The following is a 14,113-nucleotide window of genomic DNA, read 5'->3' on the forward strand; positions in this document are numbered from 1 at the left end:
CTGCTTGGTTCTATAGCCTCTAATCCATGTATCTTAAGAATCAGTACATACCTCAAACTGAAATCAAGTGTCAGGGGACTCCCCTGGGGGCACAGTGGTTAAGAATCCACCTGCCAATGCAGGGGACACAGGTTCGATCCCTGGTCCAGAAAGATCCCACATGCCGCGGAGCAACTAAGCCTGTGTGCGCCACAACTACTGAGCCTGTGCTCTAGAGCCTGGAAACCACAACTACTGCACCCACGTGCCACAACTACTGAAGCCCACGTGCCCTAGAGCCTGCACACTGCAACTACTGATCCCATGTGCTCTAGGGCCTGCGTGCCACAACTACTGAGCCCACGTGCCACAACTACTGAGTCCACACACTGCAACTACTGAAGCCCGTGCGCCTAGAGCCCATGCTATGCAAGAAGGAAAGCCGCCACGATGAGAAGCCCGTGCACCACAACGAAGAGTAGCCCCCGCTCACTGCAACTAGAGAAAGCCCTGCACGCAGCAACGAAGACCCAACGCAGCCAAAAAAAAAAGCATAAATCAAGTGAGTGTCAGGAGCTAAGTTCACCTCTGTATCTCCCTTAGTGCCAAGATCTTGGCTCAAGTCCTGGCTGCTCAAACTCCATTTGTTCTCTGTACCGCCATGAGATTGCTGAAATCTGCTGGTTGCTCTGCCTTTTGGCCCCTACTCCAGTTCTTTCTGTTGTAGAATCCTCGGCCAGTGCTCTCAAGTATTTGTTTTATCATGAAGTTATTTTCACTTAAACAATAATCAAACATTAATAATAATACAGGTTCAAGAGTGTGTTAATTAAAATGAGAATGTATAAAGGAAACACCATTCTAAAAATGAATAACATAGAGTATTCAGTAGAACAAATTCAAAATAAATAAATACACGCAGCTCTGTTTCCAAATAGCAAAAATGGCTGCACATCAGTTTGAGTCAAATAAGCAACCAAACAAGAGTATGAAAACTCCTAGAATTTTATTCTAAAATCCTGAAGTTGACTATGAAAGTAAAATTTTTCTATGTTTAAAAAAGTTTATAAATTAGGGCTTCCCTGGTGGCTCACTGGTTAAGAATCCACCTGCCAATGCAGGGGACACGGGTTTGATCCCTGGTCCAGGAAGATCCATGCCGCGGAGCAACTAAGCCCGTGCACCACAACTACTGAGCCTGCACTCTAGAGCCTGTGTGCCACAACTGCTGAAGCCCACGCGCCTAGAGCCTGTGTCTTGCAACAAGAGAAGCCATGACAATGAGAAGCCCGCACACCGCAATGAAGAGTAGCTCCAGCTCGCTGCAACTAGAGAAAGCCCATACACAGCAACAAAGACCCAACTCAGCCAAAAATAGAAACAAATAAATAAATTTATATTTTAAAAAAGTTTATAAATTATATGACTTGCAGTTTCATAAAATTCTGAATGAATGTTCTATCCAGGACAAAATAGATCCCTGAGCAACATATCATATTTGAACAAGGCCCCTGAATGTCACAGATATCAGTCACAAAAGTAAACACTTATCCATGGCAGACTGAGTAAAGATTTCAGTGTGATATTCTAGAAGGTCAAGACTATATATCACTTTTACTATACACAGCTCTACACACAGAGTTTTTTGTGGGAATTCTTGGGTTTCCACTTTACACATCATCTATCACCTAATGTGTGAAGTCAGTTCAGACATATGCAAAAAGTTGTACAAGTTACTGTATTTACAAAAATGGCACAAAAGTGAATTCAACAGTCTATGCGTGTACATACTTCATTCACCTCTTCAACAAAAACAAAAAGATATTCTAACACTACAGAAGTGAAAAACACTAGGTACCATGGGCTCGCTTACATAAGCATTAGGGTCACACAAGGTTACACCAGAATAGGCAAATATTGCCCAGGAAAAATTCTATTTTTAAAAATGAAACAAGTTTAAGGCAAATCAAGTTCAGCTACAGGGACACAAGTCTTTCATACCTGCTTGAAATATGTGATGTCTTCTAATCTGTGCTCTTAAACTAATGTTTTACAAAATCCAAAAAGAAAAAGACAGAGGAAAGTAACAATAGAGATTATATGAAATAAGAAAAATATTAAAAGTTTAAAATTAAGTGAAGAAACCCAAAACATTAAAATCATAAAATTTGCTTATTATTTGTTAGAACTAGTTCTACACTAGAAAATAGGAAATATATACAGTTGTTTTCAGAAAATTACTTTATACTGCTCTGATGTGTCTTTTTCACTGGTGCATTGTTTAATCCAAAAATTATACACATTCAAATTTTAAGATTATACCCCTTCAAGAAACAGCACATCTCACTGCTACTTATCAAGCTGTCCCAATGACATAGTGTATGAAAGGAAACAAATAGCTGAGAAGTAATATATTAAGAAGAAACAATAAAAATGAGAAGATTCCCAATTCAGTTATTTTACTCAGCCAGACAGTTCACTAGCCACAGCAATGGTCTCTGTTTGGAAGTTCCCGTCGAGTAGGAGACATGGTCCCTAGACACCTATGTCTCATCTGAGGCTGCAGTAGAAGTTGCTTGAGGGGCAAGATAGAGGCAGGGGATTAAGAGGTACAAACTACTGTGTACAAAATAAATAAACTACAAGCATATATTGTACGACATAGGGAATGTAGCCAGTATTTTATAATAACTATAAATGGAGTATAACCTTTAAAAATTGTGAATCACTTTTTTGTACACCTGAAACATATAATATTGTATATCAACTATACCTTGATAATAATAATAATAAAAGAAATTGCTTGATCTTAATTTTTTCTTTATCCATGTTGTAATTCTCAGAATTTTTTAAAAGGCTTTTTTGCAACTCTTTCCTCAAGAGCTCTGCCCCCAGACTTTCTTCTCAGATGAAGATAGCTCGCTTTCAACTTTGCATCTTCATTTTTCTCTAGACTAGGCACTTTTTCTCTCATTTCCTTCATCTCAGCAAAGATGTCGTGGGAAGGTCTGCAGATCCAGGGCTCCCTCATACACCTGACACTGCGAAAAGCAAAGAACATGCCATCTCTTCCAGTGACTTCCCCCATCATTATTTAGAAGTGTATTTCATAATTTCCAAAGAAGTGGCAATTACACTAATTATCTTCTTGTTATTGATTTCTAGCTTCATTCCACTATAGCCAGAGTCAAACTCTATGACTTACATTCTTTAAAGGCTAACATACGGTGAATTTTTGAAAATGCTTTGTATGTATTGAAAAAGATTGTGAGGCATCTCTCTCGAATGGTGAATCCTCTGGTTATCGCTGCCATCCTGGCCTTGGCGGTGCTGATTTCGAGACCCTCCGGAGCAGAGTTCCATGCAGCGGGATGTGTCGGAGTCCCTGGCTTGGCGCCCTGTGCTCTCAGGCCTCTGCGGGCCGCAGAGGGGCTCGATGATTGGGAATGGGGCTGGCAGGGGTACAGGCAGCCTATGGTCGGTGACGACTCTGGAGGTCCAGTGTCTAGCAGTGACCTCTAAAACATGGTTTGCTATTCACTTGACCCAGAAAACCCCACAAACTCATGCAAGTCAAGAGATTCAAATCTTCGTGTTCACTTTCAGAACACTCGTGAAACTGCCCAGGCCAGTAAGGGTATGCATATCCGTAAAGCCACCAAGTATCTGCAAGATGTCACTTTAAAGAAGCAATGTGTGCCATTCCGTCGTTACAATGGTGGAGCTGGTAGGTGTGCCCACGCCAAACAGTGGAGCTGGACTCAGGTCGGTGGCCCAAAAAAAGTGCTGAATTTTTACTGCACATGCTCAAAAATGCAGAGAGTGATGCTGAACTTAAGGGCTTAGCTATAGATTCTCTGGTCATTGAGCACATCCAGGTGAACAAAGCCCCCAAGATGCGGCACAGGACTTAACAGAGCTCATGGTTGGATCAACCCATGCATGAGCTCTCCCTGCCACATTGAGATGATCTTTACTGAAAAAGAAGAGACTGTTCCTAAACCAGAAGAGGAGGTTGCCCAGAAGAAAAAGACATCCCAGAAGAAACAAAAACTTATGGCCTGGGAATAAATGCCGCAAAAAATAAATGCAAATAAAAGTTTAATAAATAAATAAAAAGAATGCGTATTTGGTAGTTGGGTGCTTCTAGATGTTTTAATTAGGCCAAATGCATTAATCATCTCATTTAAATATTCTGTATCATTGCAAATATTTTGCCTGTTTCTATCAGTTATTAAGAGAAGTATGTTAAAAATCTTCAAGTATGAAGTAAGTCAAAGAGAAAGACAAATACAATATGATATCACTTATATGTGGAATCTAAAATATGATGCAAATGAACTTTTATGAAACAGAAACAGACTCACAGACATAGAGAACAGACTTGTGGCTGCCATGGGGTGGGGGAAGGTGGGAGAGGGACGGAGTGTGAGTTTGGGGTTAGCAGATGCAAACTATAATATAGAGAATGGATAAACAACAAGGTCCTACTGTACAGCACAGGAAACTACATTCAATATTCTGTGATAAACCATAATAGAAAAGAAAATTAAAATATATATATATAACTGAATCACTTTGCTATACAGCAGAAATTAACATAACATTGTAAATCAACTATAGTTCAATAAAAAATTACTACAATGTTTAAAAAAATCTTCAAGTATGGTTATAGTTTTGTCTATTTTTCCTTGAAGTTCTATAATTTTTGCTTTATAAAATTTGAGGCTGTGTTATTAAGTGTATACAAACTTAGAATTTTTATCTTCCTGTCAGATTAACATTTTCTTTTGGCTAGTGTTTGAGTGTTTTTTTTAAAAATTGGAATCTTTATATTTTATGAGTGCTTTCGGAATCTTTATATTTTATGAGTCTCTCATCAGAGTTTTGTTTTTTAACCAACCTGATGATCTTTGTCTTTTCATTAAAACATTTAGTCCATTTTTGGGCTCCCCTGGTGGCGCAGTGGTTGAGAGTCCGCCTGCCGATGCAGGGGACACGGGTTCGTGCCCCGGTCCGGGAAGATCCCACATGCCATGGAGCGGCTGGGCCCGTGAGCCATGGCCGCTGAGCCTGTACGTCCGGAGCCTGTGTTCCGCAACAAGAGGGGCCACAACAGTGAGAGGCCCGCATACCGCAAAAAAACAAAACATTTAGTCCATTTTCATTTACCGCAATTACTGGCTTAAATCTAACATCTTACTAATTTCCTTCTACTTTTTACGCATGTTCCTTTTTCTCTCCTTTCTTGCCTTCGTTTGGATTGATTTTTTTATCATTTTATTGTCTTAATAGTTTTACACTCTTTAACTTGGTAGTTATACATTGTATTACTATCCTTTTAGTGGTTGTACTAGAGATTATAATATGCATCCTTAACTTATTAAGTCTAACATAAATTAGTACTTTTATTATTTCCAAGACAATGCTGCAAGCTTAGAACCTTTAACTTAACCTTTTCTCCCTGAAAATCATATGCTATTGTTGTCATGTATTTTAACTATATATATTTTTGAACTCCATAGAACATTATTAGAAGCATTCTAAACAATATTAATTAAAATTTGTCCTTGTATTTACCCTCTCTAAAGCTCTTTATTCCTTCATTTCTGAGCTTCCATCTAGGATTATTATCCTTCTGCCTAAAGAATATTCCATTCCTCCCAGCCCCCCCAACTTATCCAACACTTTTAAAAAATATTTATTTATTTGGCTGCGCCAGTATCTTCATTGCAGCGTGTGGGATCTTTACTTGCGGCACGTGAACTCTTAGTTGCGGCATGTGGGATCTAGTTCCCTGACCAGGGATTGAACTTGGGTCCCCTGCATTGGGAGCATGGAGCCTTAGCCACTGGGCCACCAGGGAAGTCCCTATCCGACAATTTTTTATTGTTGTTTGTATATTTTCATGGATATATATATATATATCTTGTGGATATATATATATCTACAAGATTTTATTATTATTATTGTTCATATGGTCAATGTTTACTTAAATTCACTCACATATTTGCCTTTTTTGTTGGTCTTTATTCCTTCTTGCATTTCCGGGCTTCCAAGTAAGTAATTTTCCTCCTCCTTGAAGGATACTTTAATATTCCCTTTATTGTATGTCTGCTGATGACAAAGTCTCTCAAGTTTTTGTTTCTGAAGTTTATTTCATCTCCATTTTTGCTAGCAAGAGAAGTCTAGGTTGGCAGGCAATTTTTTGTTTGTCAAACTCTCTAGTTGTATCTGGTCTAACCTCCAATTATCAAGAGGACTACATTTTTGGTTCTTAAAGATGAAAATCTTAGACATCATGCATATTTTCTTATATTTGGGCGAACATAAGCTCATTTTCTAAAGTTGGGAGTTGGAGTATATAACTATGGAATCTTCACTCAGGAAAAACCACAGTCCTTGCCCACCCTCCCTGGTTTAGAACAAATAAAATGAATATCAATATTTGGAAGTTTAAGAGAGGCAAGAATTCACAAAAATGCAGTCAGAGAAATGGGGTCAATTGTCAAGGGGCAGTTCCTAAAGCAAAACCTTGGATGTTTGCTGCAATTCTCCAGGCTTTAAGAATGGTTCTTTTTCTAGAATGAATATGTATATATATGTAACTGAGTATAACTGAGTCACTTTGCTGTACAGAAGAAATTAACACAACATTGTAAATCAACTATACTTCAATTAAAAACATTTTTTTAAAGAGTGGTTCTTTTTCTTTCCTTCTTACCTTCTCAACAAGTATTTTCTAAGCTCTGCTTAGTGTTAAGTACTGTAAATCTTGATAAATAAGGCATGGAGTCAGCCTGCAAAGAGCTTCCAGTAGAGAAGATGACTGCTACATAAGTAGTAGTAACAGACTGAGGCTTCATAAGAGCTGCATAGACAAAAATCCTTCCTAGTTCAGAGGAGTGAAAGGTTACTTTGAGGAAGTTAGGAGCTTAGGGAGGAAAGAATCAGGAAAAATACCTGTAGGAGGCAGCATTTGAGCTATACCTTTAAGAAGAGAAGGAATTTGGTCATGCCTAGATGGTGACAAGTGACAGGTGGCAAGCTTTCCTGGGAAACGTTGTCCAGGAAGGAATAGGCAAGTACTACGGTCACACTGAATTACACGTGCAAAAGAGCAGCGAGAAATAAGAGGAAGTGCCAAACTACAGACGGTCTTGAATGCCAGGCTAAGGAGTTCTGTTTGAGACAAGTGCTCAGCTAAAGCATGTCTTGAGCGTTTCTTCAGAGAGGTGAGGGAAAAGGCTGTCGGGTGTCTATCATCTATCAACCCATCTATTTGTCTATCATCTATCGGGACCAACTCTGTGCCAAGCCCTTTGCCAGGTGCTTTATACACAATCTCTCATTAAATCTTCTTGTCAGACTACGAGATAGGAATCAGGATCCTTACGTCGCGAAGGTGCCCTCACCCGTTTATATTTCGCGGCTCCACGCACTTGCCTGTTGTCTTCTCAGGACTGTGTTAAGGACATGACCTGGGGTGTCAGACTGACTTTTAAGGCAGATCCTTATGTACTTCAGAGTGTGTTAGTAACTGGGAGAAGATCCCACAGATAGTGAGACTGCACCGAGGCAGCCGCCAGAAGCTGTCGCTCAGGCTGGGCACCAGCGGGGCTCCGGGAGGCTGGAGCACGCCCCGCCCAGTCGCTCGGGATTGGCTGCGGGAGCCCTGACAGATGAGGGGGCGGGGCCTCGAGCTGCGTCCCGGGACTCTGAGGCTGCAGGCCGCGCCTAGGCTGAGCCGACCCCGCGTGCCTCCCGCTTGCCTCCCGCGCCGCCCGCACGAGCGCTTCTTTCCAGCATGTTGTGGCAGGGCAACCAGGCGCTCCGGCGCTTCTCCACCGGCCAGGTGAGTCCGGCCCCGGCGAGCGTCCCGGCTCTCACCCGGGGGCTGCTTTCCAGATCCGGAGAGGGCGGGCCGGGCAGCGGGGCGGAGGGAGGGCAGTGTTTACTTTGAGCAAAGTGTTTACTTTGCTAAAGGCCAGGACGACGTTTATAAAACCCGGAGAGTGAAGAGAAGGGTCCGGGGAGGGTCCTGAATGGGGCTTGTCGAGCGAGCCATTGTCTTCTACCGGGACGGGGCTGAGGATGTCTGGCTGGGATTGACAGGGTGGAAACAGTCGCTCGGCAAGAGGGAGAGAGTCGGTTCCCTTTCCGTTTTCATTTCAACTGTGAGATCCCTGCCTGGTTACGAGATGGAGCCGAGGTACAGGACCGAGACCACCTCCTGGAGGAGAGTGGTATCAAGTCAACCGGTTCCTCCTCCGCGGCCTGAGAGGTGTGAGCGCTCCCGACTGGCATGCAGGGCCCATTCAGATAACGGCACTCCGAGCCGGTGACCGCAAGCTCATTATTCCTGAGCTGCAGGCGGCAAGATTTCTAGGATCACCAGGCGCTGCAGAAGCAGCCACCCTGGAACATTAGTAAACTATGGTGCAAAAACCTAGCCCTGGCCCAGCCCCGCGCCTTGGAATTGCATCAGCCTCTCCAGAAACGGAATGAGGGAGGACACGTTGCATGGGGCGCTGCCTTCAGCACTTCAGGGGCCTGAGGAGAGATGCCTCCCTGCATCTAGGCAGACTCCAAGCTGTTTAGGGAAGAAAAAGTCCACCCCATGTACATCCTCTCTTTTATAGGAAGTGTATGTTTGCTGTGTTATAAAAGAATTTGCTTTTTGATTCCTCTTCTCTGCCAAAGTCATATGCGCATGTGTACATATCCAGATGTAAAAAACTTGGAGCAGAGAGAAGTCTTGAGTAGCATCAAGAACTGGCCCAAAGTTGCATAAATGGAAAAGCTTTTGTCCCCCAGACAGCCACAAGTAATGAGAATTCACTTTATCCCATGCAGTCAGTTATAGTTATTTTGGGAGTATTCACCTTTTTTTAAATAAGCAAAAAGAAACTTGCTCTGGCAGATATTTTGCTTGCTCTCCTATGCAGAGCACTAGACTCCTCCTTAGCTTTCGCCTGCCACGTGGCACACGGGAATCTGGGTTGGATGGCACAGAGAACAAGGGGCTCGTGCATGCCTGTTTTATTGGCCTCCTCTGTCAACACCTTTCATTTGTCTTTTTTTGGAGAGCAGAAGGGGTTCCTGAAGGATGAAAAAATGCCAATAATGGGGTTATATAAGATTTCAGTAATAAAAGATGAACATCCCAGGTGGCAAATGGCATAAACAAAAACACTCTTGTGGGGAAGTGCCAGGTATGGTCAGGGGTCAGGGGCCTGAGTCTATCTCCAGGAATACATGTGGGAGAGCAGTGCCATATGGCTGGGAAGAAGGCAGGTTCTTCAATGGCCAAAGAAAGACATGGAATAATAAGTGAAGAATTTGGGATATTTTACTCCATAGAAAATGGAGATTCATCCTTTGGACTGTGTTCTATAAGAATTGTTCAAAATCAGACATGGCTGGTGGGAGCATAAAATGGTACAGCTGCTTTGGAAAACTGACTTTTTTAAAAATAAAATTAAACATAAACCCATCAAATGACCCAGCAGTTGCCCTCATAGGTATTTACCCAAGAGAAATTAAAACTTATGTTCACACAGATACCTATTTATGGATGTTTACAAAGGGATTATTCATAATCACCAATTTAAATGTCTTTCAGCTGGTGGCAGGATAAGCAAACTGTGGTATATCCATCCATATAGTGGAATCTTACTCAGAAAAAAAAAAGGAATGGACTTCTGATATATACAACAACATGGATGAAACTCAAATATGTATGCTAAGTGTAAGAAGACAGACTCAAAGGGCTGCATATGTATATGAGTCCATTTGTCTGACACATTGGAAAGAGTAAACCTAAAGTGATGGAAAAAAAGGCCAGGCTGGAGATAGGGGGAGGGATTGACAGCAAAGGGATGGGAGGGGATTTGGGGGGGTGATGGAACTGTTCTTTATCTTGATTGTAACAGTGGTTACATGACTGTGTGTTTGTCCAAACTGAAAGAATTTTACATTGAAAATGGTGTGTTCATTTTATGTAAATTGTACCTTCGTATGAAAAAAATTTTTTTAAATCACACAGCGCTTTTGAGTTTGATATTAAAGCAGAATGAAAGAGGAATGAAAAAAAACCTCTCAGAACTTAACAAAATCCAAGGAAGAGATTAGTTCATAACACTTCCTGATATAATTAATTTTTCCATTCTCTGTCTTAAAGAAATGGACTTAGAAATATTTAATCATCTCAGCTTAATGATATGACTGGATCTTATTAACTAGTGCAACTATATACAGCAATAAGGCCCTTTGTCAATTAGTTATTATTGTCCACTTCCAGTATCTTGCCTGGCTCACTACTTCTTAATTTCTCCCGATGGTGGGAGCTATTTAGCCTTAATATTTATTTGGCACTCTGTTCTTTAGCTGTTATTTCCTCTGCCAGTGTCTGGGACAAGCCTGGCTGTTGCTCTGGATTCATAGCTTGGTTCCAGGACTTACGGTTACTTTATGATCCAATTCAAGAGGCTGGACCCTTCCCTGCTTCTTGAAACCAAGTACTGGCTTTATACCCTAGTTCTAGCAACCAGGTCCTTAACTTGTTTCCTTGTTGCCTGACCCTCTGCACTGGCATCTAATTTGATTTAGGACCTTCAGATTCAACTTCAAACCATATTAAATTGTGTATTATGTACTGAGCACTTCATCTAAATCCTGAAGAAATAATAATAATAATAATAGGTATCATTGATATAAGACTTTGTATGCACCAGGCACTGTTATAAATGCTTTACATATACTCATTTAGTCTTCATAACATCTCAATGAAGTGGGTACTATTATAATGCCCATTCTACAAATCAGGAAACTGAGACCCAGAGAAGTGATATAATTTTTTTTAGAGTCTCACAGCCAAAAAGGATAAAACAATAAACAAGAGATAAATAGTCCCTGCTTTCAAGGAGTCCACAGATTAGTGGGACAAATGATTAAACTTGCCTTTAGGTAAAGGATAATAACGGAAGGGAAATACAAGTGGGCAATAAAATATGAAAAGGCACTCAACCAAACTAGGGCAGGGACTACTCTTGTGCCTTCAGCTTAGGGATCCCAAAACACCCCCCCCCACCCCCCGAGGCCAAACAGATAAGACAAAGGTAGCATTTGGGCTGGAAGGAGTGAAAGGCCACGTTCAGAGTTAAAGGGAGCAGCCCCTGCTCAGCTGCAGCCGACCGTTTCCACATGGGAATGTCAACCATGGTTGACAAACCTCCTGATTTTTAAAGAGAAGTCAGAAATTCAGCCTGCTAATGTGAAACCTCCTAAAAATCTTATCACAGTTCTTCTGCAGATGCTCTGTGGGCCAGATAAAATCCTCTTTGCCAGGCCACTGATTGCAACCCCGCCATGCACTGTGCCCAGAGCTTGGCAAATGCTCTAAACATGCTTGGTGAACAGATCTTGCGCACCATCAGGCACGATTTGGGGAACCATGTGCCAAATGGTCCATTAAGAGTTATGGTCCATCTCAGTGTCTCAGAAAATTTTAGTTTGTTTTATTCTTTTGTGGGAAGGTCCTTTCTCCTTTCCAGTTCTCATTGGGAAAACTGCCAGTTCTCACAATTGCTCATGTGGACAGCTTTGACCTTATTTTACAGCCTGCTCTGTTGGTTCTATTAAGGTAACATCTGCTTCACAAAAGGGCTTCGGATCAGCACAGACTCTTAGCACTGTGCCTTTAAGTTCTCCAGAGAAGACTGTGTGTATTTTTCTTTAAACCGTTGGAACATAATCAGAGTCCATATTAACTTGCTTCCTGAAGAATTTCACCAGGATGTGGATAGCTGGGGAATGCAATAGTTGATAGTTTAAGAAACAAAAGCTCTATTCCCTGCAAAAGCCTCTTCTAATGCAGAATGTTATCTCTAGAGAACCCCAAGATAACAGCACTTATCACCCGGATTTAGAAATGCTGTGGGTCATTTTATGCCCGCTTCTTCTTTCTCACCAATATAACAAGGCACTTATAGTGCCTTAAAGTATGTTCTCTGGTCATCAGCCTAACCCTTTAATGAATGGTGCTGTCTCCCATGTCAGGACCACCATGATATTCCCTTAGAAAGTCTGATGGAACTATTTCCCATAATTGACCTGTCAAACTATCGCCAAATTTTCCTTTTAAAAAAGAAGGAAAAAAAAAAAAAAAAAGAAGGGTTGGGGGAACCATCAACATAGGAAAGCCATAGAGGCACATCTGCTGAAGCGAAACAGATCTGAGTTTGAATCCTTCCTCTGCCCCTTATTAGCCCTGTCCGTGGACAGGTTACTTAACTTCCCCGAGCCCTATGTTTTCTCATTTGTAAAATGGATCACAGTAAGGCTTAAAGACATATGATAAGGATTTGATACATTTTTTTTAATCAGTGAAAAAGGCTCAATACAGTGCCTGCCTTATGGTACACTCCCAGTAGGAAAGATCCATTATCATCATTTTTATTTACCTGGACATTACTTGTGGTATAATAATGATACCAGTTGACATTTATTGAGCCTTTGTTATTGCCACACACTGCACTAATGCATTACATGCTTTATCCCACTAAATCCTCCTAACAACCTTATGAGATAGGTACTATTATTATTCAGATTTTAATTGATGAGGCTGAGCTCAAGGTAGCACAGCTGGTGTTATAGAAAAACAATGGCACTGGGGTAATAACTAGATTAGAATCTCAGAGCTGCCACTGAGTAGTGATTTGACTCCAGGCTGTATCTTTTTTTTTTTTTAATACCATCCATTTTTTCTTTCTTTTTTTTTTTTATAAATTTATTTATATTTATTTTTGGCTGCGTTGGGTCTTTGCTGCTGCCCGCGGGCTTCTCATTGCGGTGGCTTCTCTCGTTGCGGAGCATGGGCTCTAGGTGCACGGGCTTCAGTAGTTGTGGCGTGCTGGCTTAGTAGTTGTGGTGCATGGGCTTAGTTGCTCTGCGGCATTTGGGATCCTCCCGGACCAGGGATGGAACCCGTGTCCCCTGCACTGGCAGGTGGACTCCCAACCACTGCGCCACCAGGGAAGCCCCAGGCTGTATCTTAACCTCTCTTTGTTTTAGTTTCTTCATCTGTAAAGCCATCTGTAAAATGGCTTATTAATGTCTGCCTCTTGGGAGTCGTTGGGCAATCAAAATGAGGTAACACATATTAAATACCTGACACATACCAGGGTCTCGTTAAACTGTTTGCTACTACTTCCACCACTTTTTGCTTGACCCAGACTCCCCAGGGCAAAATCTCTTTTGTAGGGGGCAGACACACACTCTGTATAGCAGAGATTCGCAGACTTTAGTGTGCCTGTCAATCAATGGAGAGCTTGTTCAAATGCAGCTTCCTGGGCTAATAAAGTGCAGAGGCAGGATCCAAACTTCTTCATATGCTTTTGAGTTAGTGCCAGCTTCCTGACGGTCTGACTCAGTAGATCAGGGGTGGGGCCCAGGAAACCACATTTTTAACATTTCCTCCCAGCTGATTCTGCCAACACGGGCAGTCAGCCCTCAGATCATACTTGGAGAAATAAGACTAAGGTGAAATATCCCAGTCCAGTTCTTTGGAATTATACTAACTCATTATAAATACTTAAAATCTTAAACTCTGAAATTTTTCTCACTGCTAGAAACTCACCTTTATAGTTTCAGTTTTACCACTAAGCTCAGAAAGTGTTTCAGTGAATGTAGAATTTCCAGAGATACTGACATGGTTTCTTTAAACACTGTCTTTCTGGGGCAGTGTTCACTCTGGAATTGAATTCCCAATAACCAGATGACAGCTGAGAGCACATTACAATTGAGTCAGCTCATCCTCTTGGCTCTTGTATGTTTTAAGACTAATAATTTTAGAAGTCTTAAAATATTTGGTGTTGGTAATGGTATGAGGTAAAGCCAAATTTTGGAAGATAGCCAACACGTCAGGTCAGTTCTATTTCCAGCAACAGCATTAATTATAGGATTTTAAGATAGAATACTTAGAGAACATTTTGATATTTTTGATGGGAGGAAATGAAACAGTCATGCATTATCTGCAGGCAAATTGTGCTGTTCTTACAGAGTTAATCTGTTTGTTTGCAAGAATCTATTAGATGTTGAAGCTCTAGGCTCTTTTGGGATAGAAACTTTGGCT

At 41.4% G+C, this 14,113-nt stretch overlaps 1 protein-coding gene and 1 pseudogene across 1 annotated transcript in view; both read left to right on the plus strand.

Annotated features, from left to right (window-relative positions):
- Window positions 1-3,504: 3,504 nt before the first annotated feature.
- Window positions 3,505-4,050, plus strand: LOC136131045 (large ribosomal subunit protein uL22-like; annotated as a pseudogene).
- A 3,736-nt stretch (window positions 4,051-7,786) lies between these two features.
- Window positions 7,787-14,113, plus strand: part of ALDH1L2 (aldehyde dehydrogenase 1 family member L2) — a 51,413-nt gene continuing 45,086 nt past the window's right edge. Inside the window, exon 1 of the mRNA XM_065888328.1 lies at window positions 7,787-7,834. Coding sequence (XP_065744400.1) covers window positions 7,787-7,834 — 48 coding nt within the window. The remainder of the gene's footprint in view (window positions 7,835-14,113) is intronic.

This window comes from Phocoena phocoena, chromosome 11 (assembly GCF_963924675.1).
Source record: "Phocoena phocoena chromosome 11, mPhoPho1.1, whole genome shotgun sequence".
Taxonomy (NCBI): Eukaryota; Metazoa; Chordata; class Mammalia; order Artiodactyla; family Phocoenidae; genus Phocoena; species Phocoena phocoena.